This window comes from Sparus aurata, chromosome 14 (assembly GCF_900880675.1).
Source record: "Sparus aurata chromosome 14, fSpaAur1.1, whole genome shotgun sequence".
NCBI classification, from domain to species: Eukaryota; Metazoa; Chordata; class Actinopteri; order Spariformes; family Sparidae; genus Sparus; species Sparus aurata.
Genome location: NC_044200.1, coordinates 14526002 through 14548563, shown reverse-complemented (window position 1 = coordinate 14548563; position 22562 = coordinate 14526002). Strand labels below are relative to the sequence as shown.

At 40.9% G+C, this 22562-nt stretch overlaps 1 protein-coding gene across 3 annotated transcripts; it reads right to left on the bottom strand.

The window, feature by feature from the left end:
- Positions 1 to 2626: 2626 nt before the first annotated feature.
- On the bottom strand, positions 2627 to 21108 carry LOC115595340 (proline-rich protein 5-like). 3 transcript variants are annotated; one of them, XM_030439688.1, is made up of 10 exons: positions 20850 to 21108; positions 16688 to 16777; positions 13388 to 13567; positions 12287 to 12367; positions 11239 to 11345; positions 9367 to 9458; positions 9134 to 9274; positions 5295 to 5439; positions 4824 to 5120; positions 2627 to 4344 (listed from the first exon to the last, which is right to left on the bottom strand). In XM_030439688.1, the coding sequence occupies exons 2-10, from the start codon at positions 16711 to 16713 to the stop codon at positions 4001 to 4003; spliced, it is 1413 nt and encodes a 470-aa protein (XP_030295548.1). In that variant the 5' UTR covers positions 16714 to 16777; positions 20850 to 21108; the 3' UTR covers positions 2627 to 4000. The 3 variants fall into 3 exon arrangements, with proteins under 3 accessions (XP_030295548.1, XP_030295549.1, XP_030295547.1); XM_030439689.1 differs by lacking the exon at positions 20850 to 21108 and adding an exon at positions 20036 to 20419; XM_030439687.1 differs by lacking the exons at positions 16688 to 16777; positions 20850 to 21108 and adding an exon at positions 15281 to 15959.
- Between the last annotated feature and the right edge of the window lie 1454 nt (positions 21109 to 22562).

Here is a 22562-nt window from a genome sequence, read left to right as displayed (position 1 = left end):
CACAATTGTAGCTACCTTCACTGCCACAGATGGTGGTTGATGATTACTGAGGCCTAAGGTGACCTAAGGCACTTCTAATTAAAGGCTCTTCAAAATAAAGCCATAAAGAAGTTAAACCTACTATTGTAAAACAACTCACTACAAAAATAATTTAACTGACTGCATTTTAGGAGGGTGTGTTAAACATTTTTAAATGTCAGTGTACATTTATTGATCATACATTTATATAACTTTGTTTTTAGAAGTTGCATAAAGGGATTCTTTATCATTTCCTTGTACAATCCTGGTTGTACAAAAAAAAAAGGATTTTTGAGTTTGCACTACATAAATATAAGACTCATGTGGAGTCGCTGTAGTTACCCCAGTAACAAACAATATTCCTCACATGGTGGTGGACTGAATTACAAGGTAATAATTACGCGGTTCAACATTATTGCCTGCTGCCCTTCTGAAGCATGAGTAACCTTATTTCTCCAAACCAGTTCAACCACCTCAGAGCATCCTGAACACAAACTAACATTATAACTGCCCGATCACCTGAAATACACTTTTGCAAACCAGTAGCCACAAAGACAGAGCTAAACACTGGAGTTAGCATACAAGCTAACACTCTAGATTTAACAACAAGCTATGTAGATTGATTACAACATCATATGACGATAGGCGCTATTGCTGAGTATTACTGTAACCGCTGCCACCATAGCTGTGTGGTTAAAACATAGAATTAAAAATAAATTAAACGGGGGTCCTTACTTGTCCAGCAGAAAGGCAGCCAACTCCGCGTTGCTCTGATCAGGTGAGAGCAGGCACTGTGCCTGGGCATGAGGATGATTGACACTTCTCAGACACTCGCCTTGGATCTGATTGGTTGTGCTGATCCGGGAGCGGTGGATTCTTGCAAATCAAATGACAGCCACTGAGTGGAGCCACACACAGCTGACCTGTGTCTTATTCTACTGTCAGATCATAATGACAATTTTACCAAATATAACAAAAATATTGTTACAGACTGCAGCTTTAAATTTTAATATCCGTGTTAAATATGATGTGCTGTATATTATTCTTGGTATGTGTAAAGGTTGCTTGGCAGACAGGAAATGAATCGTACACTTGTAGTTTTAAAATATGTCAACTGAAAAATAACCTACGCAACTAACAACTGAACAAAAACAAATTTTGGTATCAAACAGAAATAAAGTCTGTTAGCAGTAGAGTAGTAATCAAAGAGCCGTTATGTCTGATCATCAAACACAAGTTTTTTTAAGAGTCATTTTGAATTATTTGAATCGAAGGAAACACTCCAAATAAAAAACTTCCAACCTGTTCTGGAGATCGGCCTCACACAGCAGCTCACGGTCGAACAGCAATCCAGCTGGATCTTGAAACAACTGTCTCTTTACTTTCTATATCACCTTTACTTTTAGCAGATAGATAGATATTTTAAAAAACATTATCAAGTTTTCTTTCTTTGCTCCTCCATGGTGCACTTGATAGACCAACGATTTTAAAGGGCTATTCTGCACAAATCGGTTTGACTACAAAGACAGATCATCCACACCATGCACTGTTAAGAGGGAGACACAAGGTGGCAGTGTCTGCAAAGTTTCCTCAACTTGAATTTAAACAAATATAATCCCGACATTATTGGTTAAAATCAAAGTTTTGGGAGTTTGTACAGACTAAATAGCTGAAATAGCTTCTCAGAGAGTCTATTTTTAAAGCGAGACAGCCCATCTGGTACACCACATAGGTCTCATTGTTTAGCGACATAAAAAATTGGGTTTGTGATTTCTCATGAAGGAGCTGCATTCACTCACAAATAAAAAGTCTTTGTGGCCTGGATGTTGATTTTCTAGCAGTAAACAAGGAAAAGTCACATTAAGAGTTGTTTGTCCCTGTTTACACAGACTTGGGGAAAACATACTGCAGCTGCATGACACAGTCTTTTCACGTGGCTTTCTGCTATTTTAAGTGGGGACCAATGCAGTGTGTGTGCAGCGGCGGTGAGCCCGGGGTTCATGTTAAACAGAGTTCAAATCTGAGACTCAGCAGTGCGGGAGGCTCTGCACGTTCCTGCGAAAATATTCTCTGTGATTAACATCTGAAAACATTTTTCTTTCGATTGATCCCCATCAGGGTAACCAAATTAAAACCGTCTCCCTGACCCTCACAAAGGTCTTTGTTCAGTTAAATTTTGACTAAAAACATTTCCCTGTGAGAATTTTTTATGAATCACAGACTCACACATCCTCCGAGCTGACGCAGGGGTGAGTTTCAGTGACGATCTGATTTGACAGGAAGTGGGAGGAAGAGGTCCAAGGTTTGAAAACAGTTGAATACAGGAAAAACGATGCTGGCTGTTATCTTCTTGGCAAACACTGAACTGATCATTATTAACTTAACGTGAGCGACACCTCTACTTCATTACTAAATCTTTTCTTATAAAATCTTTATCACACTGTAAACTTTTAATTTGGTGGTACCAGGAAAAACTTGCTTGCTGATATTATTATCTGGATGAAGCATAAAGCATGAAGCAGAGGATTGAGACGTATAGAACCACTTCCAGTGTACGTATACTGCACTGGAGATACAGCCAACAAAGATACAGACAACATAAACAGGGTGGTTTTGATTAGTATCATCATTTAATAAAATAAGTTCAACCAACAATAAAGAAGCATCACTGGTCAAACCGGAGCTCGTTTTACATTTGAAGTATTAAAAGTTTGAATTTGACAGCTGAAGCTATTCAATAGCCCTCGTCTTAAAGAGACATCTGACAATAATAAAACATTTTCATCTTAAGCATGTGCGCCTGCCCTCTACGTCGGGCTGCTATAGGGCCATTAGAGGATAAAATAAATAAATAAAAAGTCTGAAGTGTTGTGGTTCCTCGAGAGAATGTAATTTATTTTCTCACAGATTCTTGACTTTATGTTGTCAGAGAATCTTCGGGTTTTTTCTTGTGAATTTAACTTCAGAGAATATTCACATTTTTTTTTTTTTTTTCCGAAATGTGTGACCTAAATCTCTGAGAATTTAAGATTACTTTATAAGATATTTCTCGCAAATTCCCAAGTTTTCACCAGGGATGTACGATATGGATTTTCTCAGCCAATACAGAAAATAATAATCACATTTTTGTATTTTTAAAATGAGTTCATAACCTGTAGTTTATGCACCCCTGAGGGTATGATAGGTTTGGATGTAGTGGGCATAGATGGATGACTTACTATTCATAGCTCTAATAAGATGTTAGACTTTTTCCCTCCTCTCCGAACACTTGTGGAACATGTATTGCAAGTTACGATTGTGTTGTTTTCTTCTGAACATGAAAAACAACACCAACGACGACGTGTGTTGCTCTTGTCTACATTGCGCTGCTCTACGTCATAGTGAATGCAACAACAGCATTGTTGATGTTGTTGTTGTTCTTCTTCATATGTTTATTTGTGGCTTGCAAACTAACTTTAAAGGCGCATACCGACACATACTGTGTGTAAACGCTGCAAATGTTCCTTTATATATAGATATATATTGCGCATCCCTTGTTTGTACTGCTTAAATTGCAGAGAATAATTCAGATTTTTTTTAGTTTGTCTTTGTTTAACCTGTAATGGCCCTAATACACCTCTGTAGTCAAAGTTTTCATTTAAAAGAGAAAAGAGGAAAAAATCCCAGCTATGGGAGCAAAACCACTCGTCCACAGTCTAGTTTGAAAGTGATTTATATGTTTATAGCCTCCCAGAGAGGCTGTGCTGATGTTTCCTACTGGGGGCACACACTTAAAAAATGCCCAAGTGATGTAATTACCAGTCAACATGAGGTTAGACTTCTTATTATAAAAATAATTCAGTTTGAAAGAATCCCTGATGGTCTAAAGTCTCCATATAACAGCGGGAGGTGTCACAGGGTGTGAGGAATGTCACGGCTCAGTGTTTTTTTGCGCATGTCTCTGCATCACTCTGTGTATCTTCTTAAGATGTGTGTGTATGTGTCACGCCACACTCTGCCTGTTACTGCCCCTGCTGTGTGTCGACCCTCCAGAGCAGCGTCTTGAGAAGTCCAGAAAGATGCCGTCATGCTCCGGCTCGGAGTCCAGAGACTCCAGGATGTTGTCCATCATGATCTCCGGACTGGACGCAGGGCTGGGGCCGGAGCTCGTGTCTTGAGCCAGAACTCTGGAGGACGCAGAGGAGTCAGACACCAGAGAACCCGTGCAGTGTGTGTCCTCGTCTGGGGAGGGCTCTGGGAGGATGGAGGGGGAGGGGTGTCGTAGCTGGCGATGGCGGGGACTGTTGGCGACTCTGGGCCAGGGGTCCTTGATGGAGGTCACAGTGTCTGCACAGAGGACAAGAGAAGTTTTAAAAGACTAAAAGTTTCATGTGATCTCAACTCTCTGCTTTTAGTCTTTCCAAGGAAAGTACAGTATCATTAATGCCAAGAACAATTTTGTGCCAGTATTAAATGTATACCACATTGCCATACAAAAGTAGGTTATGTTACATGGTTGAAAATACATTATGTTGTCATGAGGGCTTTAGCCACATACAGTGTATCTCCACACATCACTGTACTGCAGCAGCCTGTAACATCAACATCAAACCCAGAAATAACTCAATCCATCATGTGAACTCATTTGCATGTAAGAACAACCTAGTGGGCGATGTGTGAGAAATGAAATCCCTGCCAACAATGTTTCACAAAGACATGCTGCTTATCTAAACTTGATCACTCAAGAAAGAATAGCCTGAATATATTGTGCCATATCGTACCTTATCGTATCATATTATACCGTATTGTTAGCAGCGTAGTTGTACCTGAAAGTGCAACAAAGGCTGTGGAAGCTGGGGAGGGGTTGGCGAGGCTGGATGTGCTGGTGTTGTTGGTGGCAGTGGTCATGGATTCAGCCACAGAGCCGCTCTCCTCCAGGCAGGAGGTCATCCCGGAGACAGAGTGTCGTCTGATACCTGTGCCACCTCCTGCGGAGGAGTCGACGTCGTACTCCACCACAGGGGTGAGCATGGGAACGTTGTAGCTTTTGGAGCGTACCACTGGGTTCTTGGCGATGGGGGAGTTGCCTGTTTTCGAGGGCCAGGAGCGCTGCAAACGCTTTTCTGGAGAGAAAGAGAGAGAGAGAGAGAGAGAGAGTGACAGGAACGAAAAAGATTAAGTTGAAGAATGATGATTATTTTGTGTTTAAAAACATGCAAAAACACAAGTGCAAGATGACATACACACATATGGGATCATGCCAATTATAACCTATAAAAGCACTTTGCATTACACACCTAATAGGCAGGAGGAGCAGTGCAAATTTGAGGAGCCATCTCTGGAATATAACCCATGAGTCCCGAGGTAGGGAGAGACCACCTTCTGGATGAGCGACTCCAGACGGAGGTAGTCATCTGTTACACCTTTAGATTCATGGACTCCCTGCATCAGACACACACACACAAACACACACACAAACAAACATTAATCTGTGTGCCAGTAATTGCAGCTTGTTGGCTGGAGGTACTGGAAACTTTAAAAGCCGTGAAAACATTTTCGGGGGAAAAACACAAAGAAGGAGTTCAGTTTGACTTTCTGCTTTGCTTTTTCGCCAGCTATCTCGAGTAGAATCAAAAGGTCACATTAGCTGACTGAATTTTAAACATAATGGGGTTGACAGCTGCCAATAGGAAACACACTATGCTTTTGTAGACCCGGCCCGGAAGACACCATGAATAAAACAGCCGAGAGTGTTGAGTGAATTTGCTCCCAATCTTAAAGTTGTTAAAATGTACTCAGATAAGGAAAACATCAGCAGCTTTGCTCAATTTAGATAGCGAGACTAAAAAAAGACATGAAACTGGAACTGATTTAAAATCTGGAAATGATGCATGTCTTCATGCAGTGAAGAAAGTAGAGTTAAGCTACCTGACTGTTTTCGGGTCAGGATGTTTTTGTTGCATGAAAGTTTAGGTTTAAAAATATCAAATGTAATTAACCGAGAAATGCCACTCTTTCTCCCTCTGACTGGTTGTCTCTGTTTTTTGGTTTCATGCTTTGTAAATAGATCTGAAATGCCCAGAGGAAAGACAGGAAGTCTGATGGAAATATCTGTTCCGATACTTAATGTTCTACTGTGTTCACCCGCTACTTGCTAATTTGTCTGTCTATTGTTTGGTGCTGAGCATATAGTACTCGATGGATTTATCAGAGCTTTTTTTTTTTTTTTTGCAGCTGCTTGTCGCCCCTAGAGCTATAAAACTGAACTACAGCAGTGACATTGCAGTGAAACTGTGACTGAAGAAGTGAAAACACGATCTTAAGCCTAGAGAAAATGCACAATTGGAGGTAAATTGTTTTTATTAGAGTAACTTTAGAGAAGCGAGAATTAAACCAATGATGGGAATAAAGAGGTTGTTTTTCCACAAGAGGGCAGGCTTTCAAATTTGCAAGTGTCAACAGGTTTAGTCATGATTGTTTATATCATAAATACGTTTACATTTATTTATCTCTTTGTTTTTGCCAGTGAGAAAATGGGACGGACAAAAACCATGACTGAAGTTATCCGTCAACCAAGTGAACACAGGTTTGCTGCAGATGGGTCGTCTTGTTTCATGTCCCATGTGATTGTTTCAGCACAGTCTTCAGGAAACACAAGAATTACAGCTTTCATCTCTTCAGCGAGGTTCACAAACACATTGTGCTCTGTTTTCTAAATCCCCCGGTGACAAATTTCCCTCATAATCAATTTGGTGCTGTGTTGTGAGCTCCTTTGTGTTTAAAGGTTAAAGCTTTCTAGTTCCGTGACTTCATGCGCTCCATGACTTCAGAAGACATCAAATAATTATCTTTTTCCCCCTCTCTTGAAAGTTGGATTTAGTTTGAGGCACTTCCACACACATTTTCACGCTCAGGGGTGTGACATATATGGGCCCCAGACCTCACTTCAAACTCTTCGAATAACAAAGAAGAGATCAATCGGGTTTCAGTGCTCTGAATCATTGAGACCTTGCATCAAAACCGCAGCGCAGAAACAAACCACATAAATGGACCAGGCTTGAGTGAATCTGCGTCACAGAACGAAAGGGAAATTACTAACAGATGAAACAAGAAGTAGCAAAAACAGCAATTAGATTTTTTTATCTCTATTACACTCAGCCTCTTGTCTTCACTGCCCTGCTCAAAGGTCTGCTTTTACCTGTCTCTCCCTTTCATGTCTCTGCTTTAATATCCATCGTGAACACACAAAAACAGACCAATCTGTACACGCTGAATAATGCGTCTTTTTACTCTGTCTTGCTGTCTCGCCCTCCCTCTTTCTCAGTTTGGAAGCAGCAGATTTGGGTCAATGAGTCACCACAATAATGTCCAAAGTAACCTGAACAGAAGCAGACTTTAAAGTTCATGCTCTCAGACACACTTGAGAGCACATTCAATCCACTTGAATTCACTCGCTGACCCACATCGTACCTCTCTGACCATTAAATGCCTCACCTTGAATACATACATGAGGTTTTTGGAACATTGACCATGTTAACTCAGTCAAAACCATCCATTAATCTTTGACTGGTTGCTGTAGAACTCAATACTCTGATGAGACTGCCACTTTGATTCTTCAGGGGCTAAAGGTTGCTAACTAATGCTAGCAAAACTAATTTCTTCTTGTAAACCATCACTGAATTATCTTTTAAGGGAACACTGCAACATACAGTATAGGAACACAAACAACTCTGAGATTACTCAACACACTGCAGTGGGTTCTTCAGTGTTGAAATCCTTTCTTATCTTATCTTGTACCACTGCTAAAACATCTTGTGGTTTCATAGAAGAGCCATTTTATCAGTCAGGGATTTTAAAGTAACCTCAATAGCTAATCAATAGAGTGCTGCATGGCTGATGTATTTTTATTGGTTGGTAAAATAAGTTTCACCTTGTTTTGTTAGCGAGGAAATCTTCACAAATAAATACGGCTTTTATGATTTTTTTAAACGAAAATGCAATCACCAGAAGTAAAAAGCTGATGTTATGCGACAATTATATTGTTCATGTAAATCAGTAATTTTTCCATAGATATCCAAGTCTCTTCCGGCCATTTCAACGAGCCACTGGCAGGGCGGATGCAAATGTATAACAGTGCGTGTGCAATGGGTCTGCACTGTAAGGTTGGTTGACTTAAACAAGACCTGCATAATTTTGGAGAATATTGTAAATATTATACACAATAAGAGACAGAATTGTTTTCCTTTTTGTTTCTTTCTACACCTATTATCTTGCAGTGGTTCAGGTTTCGGAACAGAGAGACATATGAGACTGGTGTAAATGTTATGAAACCAGCAGCGTCTAAGCTTGAAAATGCAGTTTGTGTTTTTTGCATGAGGAGTCGAGCAACACCACAGTTAAATTATAAGTAAACAACTCTTTTCCTGTTTCCACAGGAAGTGAAGGTAACGGACAATTAACTGTCTGCAGCTTCAAGTCACTGCACAATGGATGAATTACTAAATCAAATAAACCTGGTTAACTTTCATGAATGTTACACGTCGGGCCTTTCACTTTGGGGCAAATCCCCGTCTGTTACTATATTTATTTTCAAATGTTTATGAACAAAAGCAATTTATCTACCAGGGACACATCAATGCCTGTGCTCTCCCCTTTGGCTCTTTGCATCAACTCTAAATATACATTTTAGAGTTCTTGTTAAGGAGCTCTCAGACTTTTTTTCCCCCTGTTTTTGTGAGGACATATGGGTCTTAAACGACAGTGTAAACATGGATAATTCACATAAATGGTGACACAAATCTTCACACACAGGCTGGGTGCAGAGGGTACTGAATGGTCATGGGAAGATTACTGAGCTCTGTGTTCACACTGAGATTACTTCCTGTGAGATCCCTGTGCAAGAAAAAACTCAGCAGCTCTGTTTGTACCATCTCTGCGCCTCTTTCTCCATCTGTTGTCATTTACCCTCTTCACTCACCCTACATCCGTCATGCATGTTTGTCTGTGCAAGACAGATGTTTGTGTGTGTTTGTGTGTGTGTATGTGTGTGTGTGTGTGTGTGTGTATGTGTGTGTGTGTGTATGGATGAGATAGAAAGCGTGAGAGATTATAAGGAACAGATAAAGACAGAGGCTACCTGCAGTATTAGCAGCATCTGTATGATAGAAGGAGGGACTCTGGCTCGGGGTCGAGACAGAGCCTCGTCCAGTTTCAGGTTGAGGGTGATGATGTTCCTGAAGTGGAGCAGAGCCAACTGACGCACAGAGGGCTCCTTTCCCTGAGAATACACACAGACACAAACACACGTGAATACAGTTTTCTATATGAGAATATAAGCATGTGAGAGTGTGTGTATATCTGTGTGTGTACCTGTACAGGGTAGAAGATGGCCTGCAGCATGGACAGAACATCTCCGAAGAAGAAGTCCCATGTGTCGGCCAGGGAGTCCAGCAACTTCTGACCTGTAACACAGAAGCAGGAAGACAAACAACCAATGAGGAGAGAGCAACAAAGTCAAAACAATTACAGCAACAGGGACCGTCAGCTACAATTTTGGGAAAAATCTAAGCACTGTCATTTAGAAGTGTGTAAGATGAGAACTTATTATAGTTATTACTGAGGCTGATGGCGTCCTCAATTATGTCCAAATCTCACATGTTCATAATTATGGACAAAAAAATATAACTGGCTCAACAAATAAATTAATATGCAATTAAATGCAAAACTAACAAAATAGAAAATAAATGTAGCCATTTGATATAAAATGGTTTATTGTAAAACAACCCCACATTGCAAACTTCTTGGGGATTTAATATGTCAGGAACAAAGACTTTATTGTGATTCAAATGCAAGACTTTGGGGATAAAATCTTTGTCACAAAGTCCACAAATCTTCAGTGGTTTGTCTTATCTGAAATTTCTCACTGTTGTTGTGTAATTGACGCAAAGCATCACTTCCTGTCTGGTTCTTGTGACGACAGCACTTAGAAGTTCTGTGTGTGTGTGTGTGTGTGTGTGTGTGTGTGTGTGTGTGTGTGTGTTCGGTTCTTTCAAAGGTGCTTCAAATAAATGTCACACATTAACCACAACAGAGACAAAGAAATTCAGTTCAGTGTGTTGTTTTCACCTCTTCAATGGCTCATTCTCCGACTCTGACTGTGTGTGTGTGTGTGTGTGTGTTTGTGCATACAGGTGTGCAGAGCAGAAAAATGTCCTTTCCTAAGACTGATGGTGAAAAGATAACCGTTCACACTAATAGTTAACTTAGCATCAAGAATTTTAGTCAATTATTATTTTCCCTCTAGACTTGTGACTTTTGTCACACTGAGATAAAATCACTTCTCAGTTAATCTCTGAGTTTCCCTGAAATGAATCACTGGGATTGTAAACAGCATTAATTCATGATTAAGGGAAATTCTACAGAAAAGCTAGTCTTGATAGTCTTTGTTTCGTGTTTAATGTGTTGTAGATTCCTCTATGATCACTTTACTCTCAAATATTATCTTTTTATTAAACTGAATAAAAAAAAATCTTCTGAAGGTTGATAAAATGATTTCTCTTAAAGATGGCAATTTACTAAACTTATTTACATCATTAAAATAACAGACCTTGTCGTGAGCAGTTTCATGTCAGCACTATTTCCTTTTTTTGAAACACTGTATCCCTGCAGAAAAGGAGATGAGTTGCAACCTGAGCTAGCTTAGTTAGCTAACCTCTTGTCCATGCAAGTATATACACGCTTGCATCTGTGTGGTGATATGGAAAGAAGATACTTTACGAGTCTACTCACAACAAGGTCTGTGGATTACGTTGAGTAACCATGTTATGATTGCTGTAAAGACACACTGCTGCTGAGCTTTTCAAAGTCCTTTTTACTTGACTTCAAAAGTCAAGTGCCACCTAGTTCCATTATATTTGAGAGAAGGCAGACACTGAAACAATCTAGAGGAGTAATAGTACAACAGGTCCTTTAGAGTGAACTATCCCTTAACCAAACAAGAACCCATATTGGCTTTTATCCATTCTAGCTAAAAACTAAATAATAAATGTATTAATTGCTAATTAGCCATTGTTAGCATGCTTAATTGAGATAATGAACATGGCAAACATTATACCTACTAAGCATTTGCATAAAATTGTCACTGTATGCATATTAGCATGCTGATGTTAGCATTTAGTGAAATAAATAACCCGATCTTCATTCCCCTGACTTATGTGTGTGTTTGTGTGTGTTTGTGTGTACCTTCATAGAAGCGGATCTTGTCTCTCAGTATGACCATGCCTTTAGTGAGCAGCTGGTTCTGAAGGTACTCAGTGAAGAAGGAGCCCAGCTCCGTCTTCAGCAGCTGCCTGCAAAAGACATGAGTGCAGATGAGTGTATATGCAGACACACCACACACACCGTGAGTAATACCTCCAAAACTAATTAGTTCTCAGGCACTGGAGAGCTGCAATGTTTAAACAGCAGCAGACTCAGGAAATGAGAAGAGATGTCGTTCACACTGAATACAAAAGCTACATGCAAACATTTCAACAACAGGATTTTCTACTGTTACCACAGGTGCACATTAGTGTGACGGCTCACCAGAAAAATTGACCTTTAATCTTCGTGGCACACAAAACATCACTAAGTTAACAGTCGCATAAAAATCTAATTATACAATAGCTTGTCGAGTCACGGCCACTGCTGTGTTTCTGTAATGCAATGTGAAGCTTTTGTGCTTTTTTATTTGAGATACAACAACTTTCACCTTTCACAACCCCAGGCCATGTTAGACTTGCACTGACTGGGAAGATCAAGCATCATTGTTGCACTGAGTAATGTGTGTGTGCGTTTGTGCATGTATGTAGTCAAATATTTATTGTACATGGCTGGAGACAGTTTTGACAGCAACTGCCCTCAGCTACACTGTAATTAAACACACAGCAGTGACCCCTGTGTAACCTCCCTACTTTAAAACAACTTTAAAAGGGTTTCTGACTCAACAAACAACCTGTGATGCAGCTGAGAGTGATGCAACAACAATAAATGTTACTGGGCATGTGTTAATGTTTCAGTAAAGACTAAATTTAGCTCATGAGGCTGCTATTATGTTTATATGGGAGCAAGGGTGTCTCTACAAATCCAACGCTACAGCAAGGGACAGTGGGACATTAGGAAAGGAAAACACTATAATTTAGTCCCTTCCTAAAATACAAACCATCTCAAGCATAACGTTTGCAAATGTGTGAAAGTCAGCAAGAGAGTCAGACAAATAGACTGACAAAACACAAAGAGACTGATGGCTGACCTGACACCTTCATTCAGAGTGTAGAGTTCATTTTCCCCCAGATCCTTCTTCTGGAAAACTGATATCACTGCGTTGTGGATGCTGTAAAGAAACATGCAGAGAAACATATAGTGGACACACACTCGCAAAGAATAATGGCTGAAGTATAGGAAAATTCCATTCAATCTTATATAAAAAAATGTTTTAGCTACAACATGAATCATTCTCATTCCTTCAAACTGAGATGTATTATAGATTTGCCAAAATCGGCTGTGGCTCAGGATGAAGAGCAGGTCATCCTCATCCTCATCAGAAGGTCTCTGGGTCGACTCCCCAGCTCCCCTGGCTGCACGTCAAAGTTTCCTTCAACAAGATACTGAATCCCAAATTGCTCCTGGTGAACAGGTGGAACCTTGCATTGCAGCCTCTGTCATAAGTGGATGAATGTGTGTGTGAATGGGTGGATGTGACGTGAAGTGAAGTGTTGTAAAGCCCTTTGAGCTGTCAAAAGTCTGGAGAAGTGCAATTGAAATAAAAGCCCAAGTCGATATTCTGTTGTTCAGATTAGTCACAAAGTAGCAGTCACTTAAGTATCAAAATCTAGAGTGTAAACAGAGTAAAAGACAGCAAAAAACAAAAAAGTGAGTAAACATAAAAGATCAGGAGGGCATGAACTCCAGTGCAGAACATGTTCTCCATTCAGGCCTCCTTCACCAACCCCAGAGCAAACTGAGAGCACTTGCTTTTTTTCTCTGCTGTCCAGTGTCAAATCAAGCTGAAACACTTTAAAAATAACCAGAGAAAAAAGAGACCGAGGACTAGAGAAGAAAAGGATCCATGAGGCAGAATGAGATGAAAGTGAGGAATGGATGCATATAAAAAAAGATCGTGATGGACCCTGAGGGAAGAGGGACATGCATGTGTGTAAAAAAAGGTTCATATTCATAGCATGAATAATGGCAGCAACAGAGCTTTCTGCTTGTGTAGTTTATTCATATATGGTACTGTCAAGGATAAAAAGTCATGTGTGCAGGGTTGCATGCATGATCAGGAAATACATTTTCTTATCCAATCAAATATAAAAGGAAAAGCAACTCCAGACCGATTAACTAACACACTGACCTGTTCCAGGTGGCATTGGCCCCGGCTCTTCTCTGCTGTGTCCCTTTGTCTTTGCTGCTATCCTCTGACAGTCCACCACTTATTCCTCCCTTATCCCCTCCTCCTGGAGTTTTTGCTTGCGAGAGGTCTGTCAGACTGGAGGATGAGCCGCTGCCCAACCTCAGCTTATTTTGGAGACTCCTTGAAATCCCAAAACAGACAGAGATAAGTAATAATAGGCACAAAGTTCATGCCATTGTGATACTGGTGGAGCCAAGTCCACTTTCCACATAGGCAAGTGGAACCCAATGGGAGACCAAAGACACTAACAGGTGCTTTATTTTCCCTCAACGTGTTTTTAGTACATCTTTTTGTTGGTGAAAAAAAATTACAGTGTGAAACATCCAGATTTATCAAAAACCAATAATCAGGGCACCCGACTGAGCAGAACTGTGTGGTACAAATGGTGTCCACAAACACCACTATAATTCTTCTTGATTTTAATGACATTTATTGACAGGTGATTAGTTTTTATTAGCCATCTGTTAATGTTTACACAAGCTGATGTACTATACTGCAGTGGAAACATACAGTGTGGAGGCGAGTAAGGAGAGCTATCAGGTGGAGAGGGAATTTAGTCAACCCAAAGAAGGAAAATATAAAAAGAGAAATTGGAGAGAAGTACCTGAGAAAGAGAAAGAAGGAAAAAGTAAGACGGACAAGAGGATAAAGAATGAGAAGGAAGGGAGAGATGAAGGTACAAACTGGAGGAGGTAGAAGAACAGAAACAGAGAGTCAAGAGCAAAAATGTGCAAAGACGTGGTAAGGAAGGAGGAGGAGTGCATAGGGAGGTACAGACACTAAATACTCAAAAGTTGGTCTATGGAAAAGAAACAAATATTGAAAGTGAGTTCAGTTTCAGCAGTCAAAGACAGAGTCGTGTGGTTGAAACGGATATTATCTTAAAATAAACTCAAACCTGATCAGTCTGTAGATATCCTCACTTGTTCTTTAAAGAGATGGTAAAGTTGGGTTTTAGGTTTAGTTGTAGTTTATAACACGTGTTGAAGCTGGGAAAGTAGTTCTGATGGTTTACATTAGTGGCTAGGGAATGCATTATGTCAATGACTGAGTTTAGATGTACACTAGTATTCCATTATTTTTCTGAACTTTTTGATATATGACATGTCAACAACAAACAAATTTTGTTCGGATATTTAGAATGGGCCTATGCTCAATTCAGGTTTTTACTGCAGTTTGCGGCACGTGGCTCCTGTGTGATGCCTAGTCAAAAGTTTGAATGGCTGGGGTAGAGAGGCATGCACAAAAGAACCGCACACATTTTTGGTTGGAAGGAGAAACACTTTCACTTTTTAACCTCATGAAAATGACCTGGATAACAACAGATTTGTGGATATGCACACAATCCACAACACCAAATGGTGGTAAAACAAAAAAAAAGGGAGTCTGTGTTCATTATTCAGGGTTTGTACTATAATTTAAACAATACATTCATTTTCATAAAGAGCTTACTTGGAATATTGTCTTCTTGGAAAGAAGAGGAAAAAACCTCAGTATTTGTGCATGGAAATTACGTCAATAAAGGCCCTAAAAAGTACAGAAGAAGAAGACGAACAAAGTATAAAAGTAGGATGTGAAAGCCGAAACTCCAGTAAAACTGAAACTAGTGTAAAACGTCTTAGTATGTCAGATACAGTTGAAGGAAAGTTGTTCTCGCCTATGTGTGTTTAAATATGTATTTGTATCACGTATGCACTGTATATATGCAGGCACGTATAAATAAACATACCGCAAACTCCACATCTTCATACCGCTACTGCATTGTCTCTACTGTCCGACAAATGAAAAGACTTTCACATTCATCCATTCAAATGTAGCGTATTATGTACTTACTCTAGTAACTGAAAAGGCACCACATATCCCCACTCCATGAGAGTGACACACTGAACAAAACGACAGGTGGATGAGAGAAAGGATGAGGAGAAGAAGTGCCAATCTGACTCGTTCACATGCCCCCTTTTTTAATCATTCCTCTCCGTTCACCTTAACGGTTCCTATTCTTCTCCACCCTCCTCTCTCTTTCTCCCCTTTGCCAGTCTGTGCCAGTCGGGAACCATGTGACCCGGTGAGCTTTTGTACCCGGCGAACAAAGGAACCCTTTGAGGTTCAAGAGCTGCCAGGAGGGAGGGGAAGGATTTAAAGGTGACACAACATTTTACTTCCTCCTCTCGGTCTTTCTTTCTGTCTGTCTGTCTGTGTGGGGCCCAAGACGGATAGAAGATGTGTTCTCACATATTGGTCCAATTCACTAACTACACAGGCCGTTATTGTCTGCTTTTCTTCTTCTTCTTTCCATTCACTTTTCTTTGTTTTCAATACCTTTGTAATGACTGAATGATTGAATCTTAATGAATTTGGACACAAAAAGTAGAAGAAGGGGGAGAGAGGAAAGTGGAAAAGAGAAAAAGGAGGGCATGGAAAATTAGAGCCTGTACTTAAGAATATGGCAGAGACAAGGAGAGGTGTGTGTGCGCATGTGTGTGTTGTAGGTCCGTCTGTCAACCTGGATCTTAGTTCAACCCAAAATAAATAGGTCAGTGTGGGAAACAGGAGCCCTGGGCTCACACACACACACACACACACACCAGGAGACACTCTTTCTCACACATACACACACACACAAATGCGTCTTGTGTCAAAGTGAGGATGAGTTTTCAAATTCTCTCAGAGGAGCTGCAGCATTGTACCTTGTGCCACTGAATCTACAGACATTTCAGTAAGAAGTTTTTTTTCCCGAGAAAAGGTGATGCCGAGCTTTCAAGCGATGCAGAAGTTTTGGCGACTCAGAGTAAACAATGAGTTGCAAAAAGTGTCTAGAAATAATCCCGCTGCTGATAATGATGTATATTCTTCTACATTTCTGTAAATTAAGGGACGCTGTTAGAGGGAAGTGAGATACTTTTTGTTTTTGGCTCTGAAACAACAGGAAGAGTTGGGGGAGAAAATGCTGCAGTCTAATTACTAAACAAAAGGGGATAAGGGGGATGTTTGCACGAATGAAAGAATGAATGAGGTCATTCAGGAATGCGTGTGAGTGTATGTGTGTGTTTCTCACTTTCATCTACCTCTGTGAGTCCAAAGGGACGGGGACAAAGAGAGTAAAAAGGGAAAAGAAAAAGTACTGGAGCTGCAGTGAGTCTCTACACTCTGAATGAGACCTGTTGGCTCGTGTGTGTGTGTGTGTGTGTGTGTGTGTGTGTGTGTGTGTGTGTGTGTGTGTGTGTGTGTGTCTGAACTTACCTCCTGAACGAGCCCTCTCGTTCCATGTTGGCCTTGACAGACAGCTGCGACCTAGCGACCGCTCTGCAACCACCACCGACAAATCAGCATCTGAAAAAGGAAACAAACTGATCAGCACGCATAACAAACATAATGGACTTTTGTTGAGCTGATTTTTCAGTTTGAAACCCGAGAGGCGCAGACTTTTTCCTGGAAGATATTTTGACACATCACAGGTTTAAATATTAAAATGAACAATGAATTCAATTTAGCTGCCTATTTTCAGTGTCCTGATATGCTCATGGCTTTCTGACGCTTTAATAAACCAGAGCCATTGTTGATGATATGTTGATGATAGACATGTTAAGTTCATATTTTAATGAAACAAACCTCCATCAATTAACTTTGAGCCAACTGGAGAAAATACAATTTCTTGAATTCTTGCTTGAAATAAGATATTCTAAAGGTGTACTATGCAGGATTTGTTGGTCAACACACCAATGTAATTCTTTATTCCTTTTCTTTCTTCTTCTTCTGTAAATGTATCATTAAATAAACATATAACACTTAAAGGTAAAGGTAAAGAAAGTTGATTGCTGTCTCATTCCCGGGATGTGAAAAACCAATGCTTTGAATCGGTATACCTCCAACCCAAAACATCAGTATTGGACAACCTAGGCATGATATAATAATAATAAAATTGGTGTATCATTATCCATAAATATTAGGCTCTATCAGTTGCCTCTATCTTTACAAAGAAGATTTTTACAGGCGCACACTCGGCTGATCGTGGAAGTGTGGGTGTTTTCCAATATGAGTGGGAAAACAAATAATAAGGATTAAACATCCTTGCTTGAACTGGTGAGTTTTGGAAGATTTAATAGTTGAAAATTGCATCTTAGATTTGCACTAAAAGAATGAAAAAGAAAGAGACTCTGGCAGAGTGAAATGCACATCGATGCCTCCAAACACTGTAGGCTAAAGAGCAACATATAGAAACATTTTCACATAGTGGATTTAAATACAATCAAGCAGTTTATAGCACTTTCCATGTTGGTTATGTGTCACCCGTGTCTGACGGTTAGTTTGTGAGCAGGATTACACAAAAACTACAGAACGGATTTCCACAAAACTTGGATGGAGGATGGGTCTCGGCCCAGAATAGACCCCATTAACTTCTGGTGGGGATCCAGATTTGGTATTGGATTAGGCTTGATGAAATTAAAGGGGACTCTTGGGCCTTGGCAGAGGTATGTACTCTCGTGAGTGCTATTCTAGTTAAAATATTATATTCTAACATGTCCGGCAGCCAAGTGGTTAATAAATGTGCTATATAATCTTTAAATTTACAGTTCGATTCACGGCCAGGTTTTGTTGCATGTCCTGCCTCTCTCTCCTGTCCCTGCATTTCCTGTCTTTATGTATCTACTGTTTAAATAGAGGCGAACCAAAAATAAAACATATATAATAAAATATTAAAAGCTGCAATGTTCTCTGTTACTGTTGCAGTTAAATACTACATGACTAAGTAAGACAGATACAGCAAACTCACAGACATTTAGAAAGAAATTCAGACGGACAGACAGGTGTCTCTACTCACTGTCTCGCTAACAAGACACAGTATTCTAATCAAATTACAGTAAAGTGGTTGAGGCAGACATTCGATCCTACCACGAACTCAAATGCCCCCACTAACTAGCTCACACACTCACACACATAGATAGAATGACACAGGCAGGTTTGTAGCACAGGGCCAAACAGGGTAAACCTTCCTTGTGACCTACATCTTAACCAAAACACCACTTCTGCTTTTCGTTTTCTCTGCTACACAACCTTGTAATGACATCCATAAAATCTGCAGCATAAGTGTCCCGAAGCTTCACAGTTGCAGTGATGGTTTTAGCCCCTTGGTTTGCAAACTGTGCATGCAAGCAAAGTAATTTCTCTCAAAGCTTTGCGTTGTCAAAACTTATTTTGGGATGCACCGTGGGTGGGGTGTAGGTATGAGGACTGTGGTGAAGCTGAGGTCATGATCAGGGTAATCATAGCCAGCTTAAAAGAAAAACTGTAATGTTTTTGTCTGCTTGGTGAGTAATGACTCTCCAGTGATTCAGGCTTTACTTCCTGGAAATTATATTTGTCGCCATGCAATATAAACCATGAAGTGCTGTTGCCTGGTGGCTACAGTCGCATTACCCAGTTTATCTTACAGTATCTATTTATTGCCTTATCTCTGTGGAGCACATTTGCATTGATAAAAGTGCTCTTGACACAAATTTACTTGACCTCGCAACATGAAACTTTCTTTTCGAAACTGGACTTTGCAAAAGAAGTCAACCTCGATCTAGAATAGGGCTGCAAGTAAAAATGGCAGTAAAAATTGTGAAATATGTCAATCAGTGTTTCCAAAGTGTTTCCAAAAGCTCAAGATAGTGTCTTTAAATGAGTTCTTTTGTGTTTCTGAGTAAGCAATATGAACAAAAATTAGTTTAACTAAAATTATCCCCAGATTAAGAATAAAAGAGCCTGTCTTCAACAGAAAATAGTCCATAAGAGTCGAAAATGAAAGCAGATTATAACTACTGATAATTACATCAATGGTTGAGAAACCAGAAGTTAGAGTGATTCAGTTTTACTCGCTAATGTAGTAAAGTTACGTCATCTACATTATGTGACATAAGTGACTTTAGTAACATGGGTATGTTTGTAAGGGAAGTTACAGTAATATAGTCATTTAAACTTAAACCTCGATGCTTTCTGAACCTAATGAAGTAGTTTTCTTCCCTGAACCTAAATAAACTGCGACTGTACAGCGATGGTACTGTACGTGTCTGTTATGCTGTCATGTTGTTTTGGAAACGTGTTAAATAAAAATCAGTTTTAATGTTTTATCAAAGTTGTCTATGTATTGTGTTGAATAGATATCTACTGTAGTTAGCATGCTAACTAGCTATCTCTGGACCGTTCTGTCTCTTTGTGTTGTTAGACTGAAGGCACACTGGATGCTACAGGCACAGAGGTGTTCTTGCTGGGTTTGGTCGACTCTTGCTCTTCTATCACTCTATCACTTCGTCATCCAATCACGGTCCTCGTCAAAGCCACTGTAAATCATCTCTGTAGTGTATTCCATGTCAACAAACTGGCCTCCATCAGTCATGGAGGCTTTGTCTGGTCCCGGGTTTACACTCAACATCAGCTGATATGACTGGTAGATGCACGGCCAATTAAACTAACTAGCTAGCAAGTAGACAGCTTGTTGATTTATGGCTGCAGCACAAAACCAGAACAGCTGATTTCAGATCAGGAAGGCTCCTCTTTTGAGAAATATCTGGTCTTTTTGTGTGGTAAAAAGTGAATATTGTATATTACCTCCCTCTAGGTGAATGTCCGTGTCACACTTGGCTCTGCCTCTTCTTCTTGCCACACTTCCAATTTAGTTTAATGCCTTGCTTACAGGCTCTGAACACTCAGTTAAATGAACTGCGGTTGTGGGAGCTTGAGTGTTTCTCTTTCGGTGTCTGGTTAGATTTTCACGAGCTGTCCAGGGAATGAAACCAGGGAGCTCCCACTCATTTAAAATCCTGACTTCTCTGAGCGTGAGCCTCATCCTCCTCGTACTCCTCCTCTCTCAGCAGACAGTTTACAATGTAAGTAGATATCAGGGACTCCACTGCTGAAAATTAACACCCATAATCTGCCTCACACACACACAAACACACACAAACACACACCACTCAGCAGGCTAGAGCAGCACAACAGGGAAATTACCACCCTGCCACCACACAAGTGCTAAAGTGAGCGTCTTGCAGCAGGTTTGTCTGCTCTACCAGCTTCTGGCAGAGAACCAAACCACAAGTCCACAGGTCCTGCTGCGCAAATCATTGGTGTCTGTATTTTTAAGAGCCATGTCTTCAAGAGTGCCTCTCTTATCTACCTGAGGGCAACACTTTCAATGGACCAATGAATCAAGTCAGAAGTATGGTGTATGAAGACAGGTATAACACTTCAGTCATAACCCTGTGTAAAGTTGAAATGGCAGAACTAAAGGCATTGACAAGTTATACTTTATGCTAATAGTTTATAGTTGTGTTGTCCTTGTAGCTAGCACGAAACTAGCACGAGACAACAGTTGTTTTCTCTCAAGTTTGGACAAAGTTGATCGATTTTCGAGCAGTACACTCACCTTTTCTGAAGTCTTCCTCGATCCCTTTAATGACATGTGTCGCTTGTGTTGAAATATGGCGATAAGGACGAAAGATAAAGAGGTCTAGGCGGTCTTAAGTCCCTTAACCGCTCCACCGTAGCTGCTCTTCTTCAGCCGCGCACCTTCTCCTGAGAAGACGCGACGTGAGTGGACCTGAGCCCCGCGCGAGCTGCTAACTGACAGCGCGCGCGTCACAGGGAGAGAGAGGAAGTGAGGAGATAGACTAAGAGAGAGAGGGGAGTGAGTGAGAGAGAGGAGATAGAGAGAGACTTGGGGGAGTAAGAAAAGAGAGGGGGGGGGGGGGGGGTGAGAGAGGGGGAGAGAGAAGATAGACTTGGAGGGGTGAGAAAGAGAGGGGAGGGAAAGAGAGTGAGAGTAAGGAAGGAAAGAGAGAGAGGGGGAGGGAGAGAGAGAGGAGGACAGTGGAGAGATAGGGTGGAGGGAGAGAGTGAGAGCAAGGAAAGATAGAGAGGGGGGAGGTAGAGAGAGGGGGAGAGAAAAGATAGACTTGGAGGGGTGAGAAAGAGTAAGAAAAGATAGGGTGGAGGGAGAGAGAGGGAGGAGAGAAAATAGACTTGGAGGGGTGAGGGAGAGAGAGGAGGACAGTGGAGAGATAAGGTGGAGGGAGAGATAGGGTGGAGGGAGTGAGGAGAGTGAGGGGGGAGTGTGTGTGAGTGCATGCCTGTGAGAAAGTGAGAGGGGGTGAGAGAGAGTGAGGAGAGAGAGAAGCTGAGAGAAAGAGTGTGAGTGAGGGTGTGTGTGTGTGTGTGTGTGCAGGGGTCGGTGGGTGAGATGCAACCTATGGAAAGTGTTTGTGGTTTGGTGTGTCTCTGTGTGTGTTAAAGTGACAACACACACATGACAGTTGAGCAGATAGAAACAAAGAACAAAGACTCCATATTTATTTTCTGCTGTGAACACACGACAGCTAACAGCACTGATGGAAAGAACACAGAGTACAAGCATCACACCAACACACGTCTTTGAAGACGGCTAAAGAACTTCTTGTGGTTTAAAATTAAAGCTGTGATAGCAGCCATGTTTTTTCTCCATGCAGCAAAAGCTACAGGGTTGACCCCAGTCACCTGCATGAAGCACGCACTTTACCAGGAGAGCTATTCATCAGCATTATTAGATGCAGTGCTTTGGTCATCCAGCCTTCCTCAGGTGGGCTAACATTCCAAGCTCGGGTTCCAAAATGCAACCATAGCGGTCATTTCAAGAATTGCACCAAAGACAGAAAGAAAGATTCTCCTCCCTGATTCAAACTCCGGCCTGAACGTGACGTTTTATTGCACACTTGAAGCAGCTTCGTCAGCAGCTTGAAAACAATCGCGAGTCCTTTGTTGTCAGCAGATTGGACTCTCATCATGTTTAATTCATAGTGAAATAATTCACAACAGCAGCCCACTCACAAACACTGGACATTACACTGAGTGCTTTTTACTGCCGGCAGAGAAGGCTACTCAGCAGCTACACAGGCTTCTATGTGTGGTTTTATGGGCGAGTGTGTGTGTGTGTGTGTTTTCAGTTCGAGAGCCAGCTTGCATTCACTGCACAGAATCTAATGTACAGATCGCTGCATTAACCACACAGAGCGCACTGTGTCACATCAGACAAGCTGCAACCCGTCAGTCTGCAGAGACCGCAAGAATATGCAACCATACTCCTGTTACTGATAGTGCAGCAGCC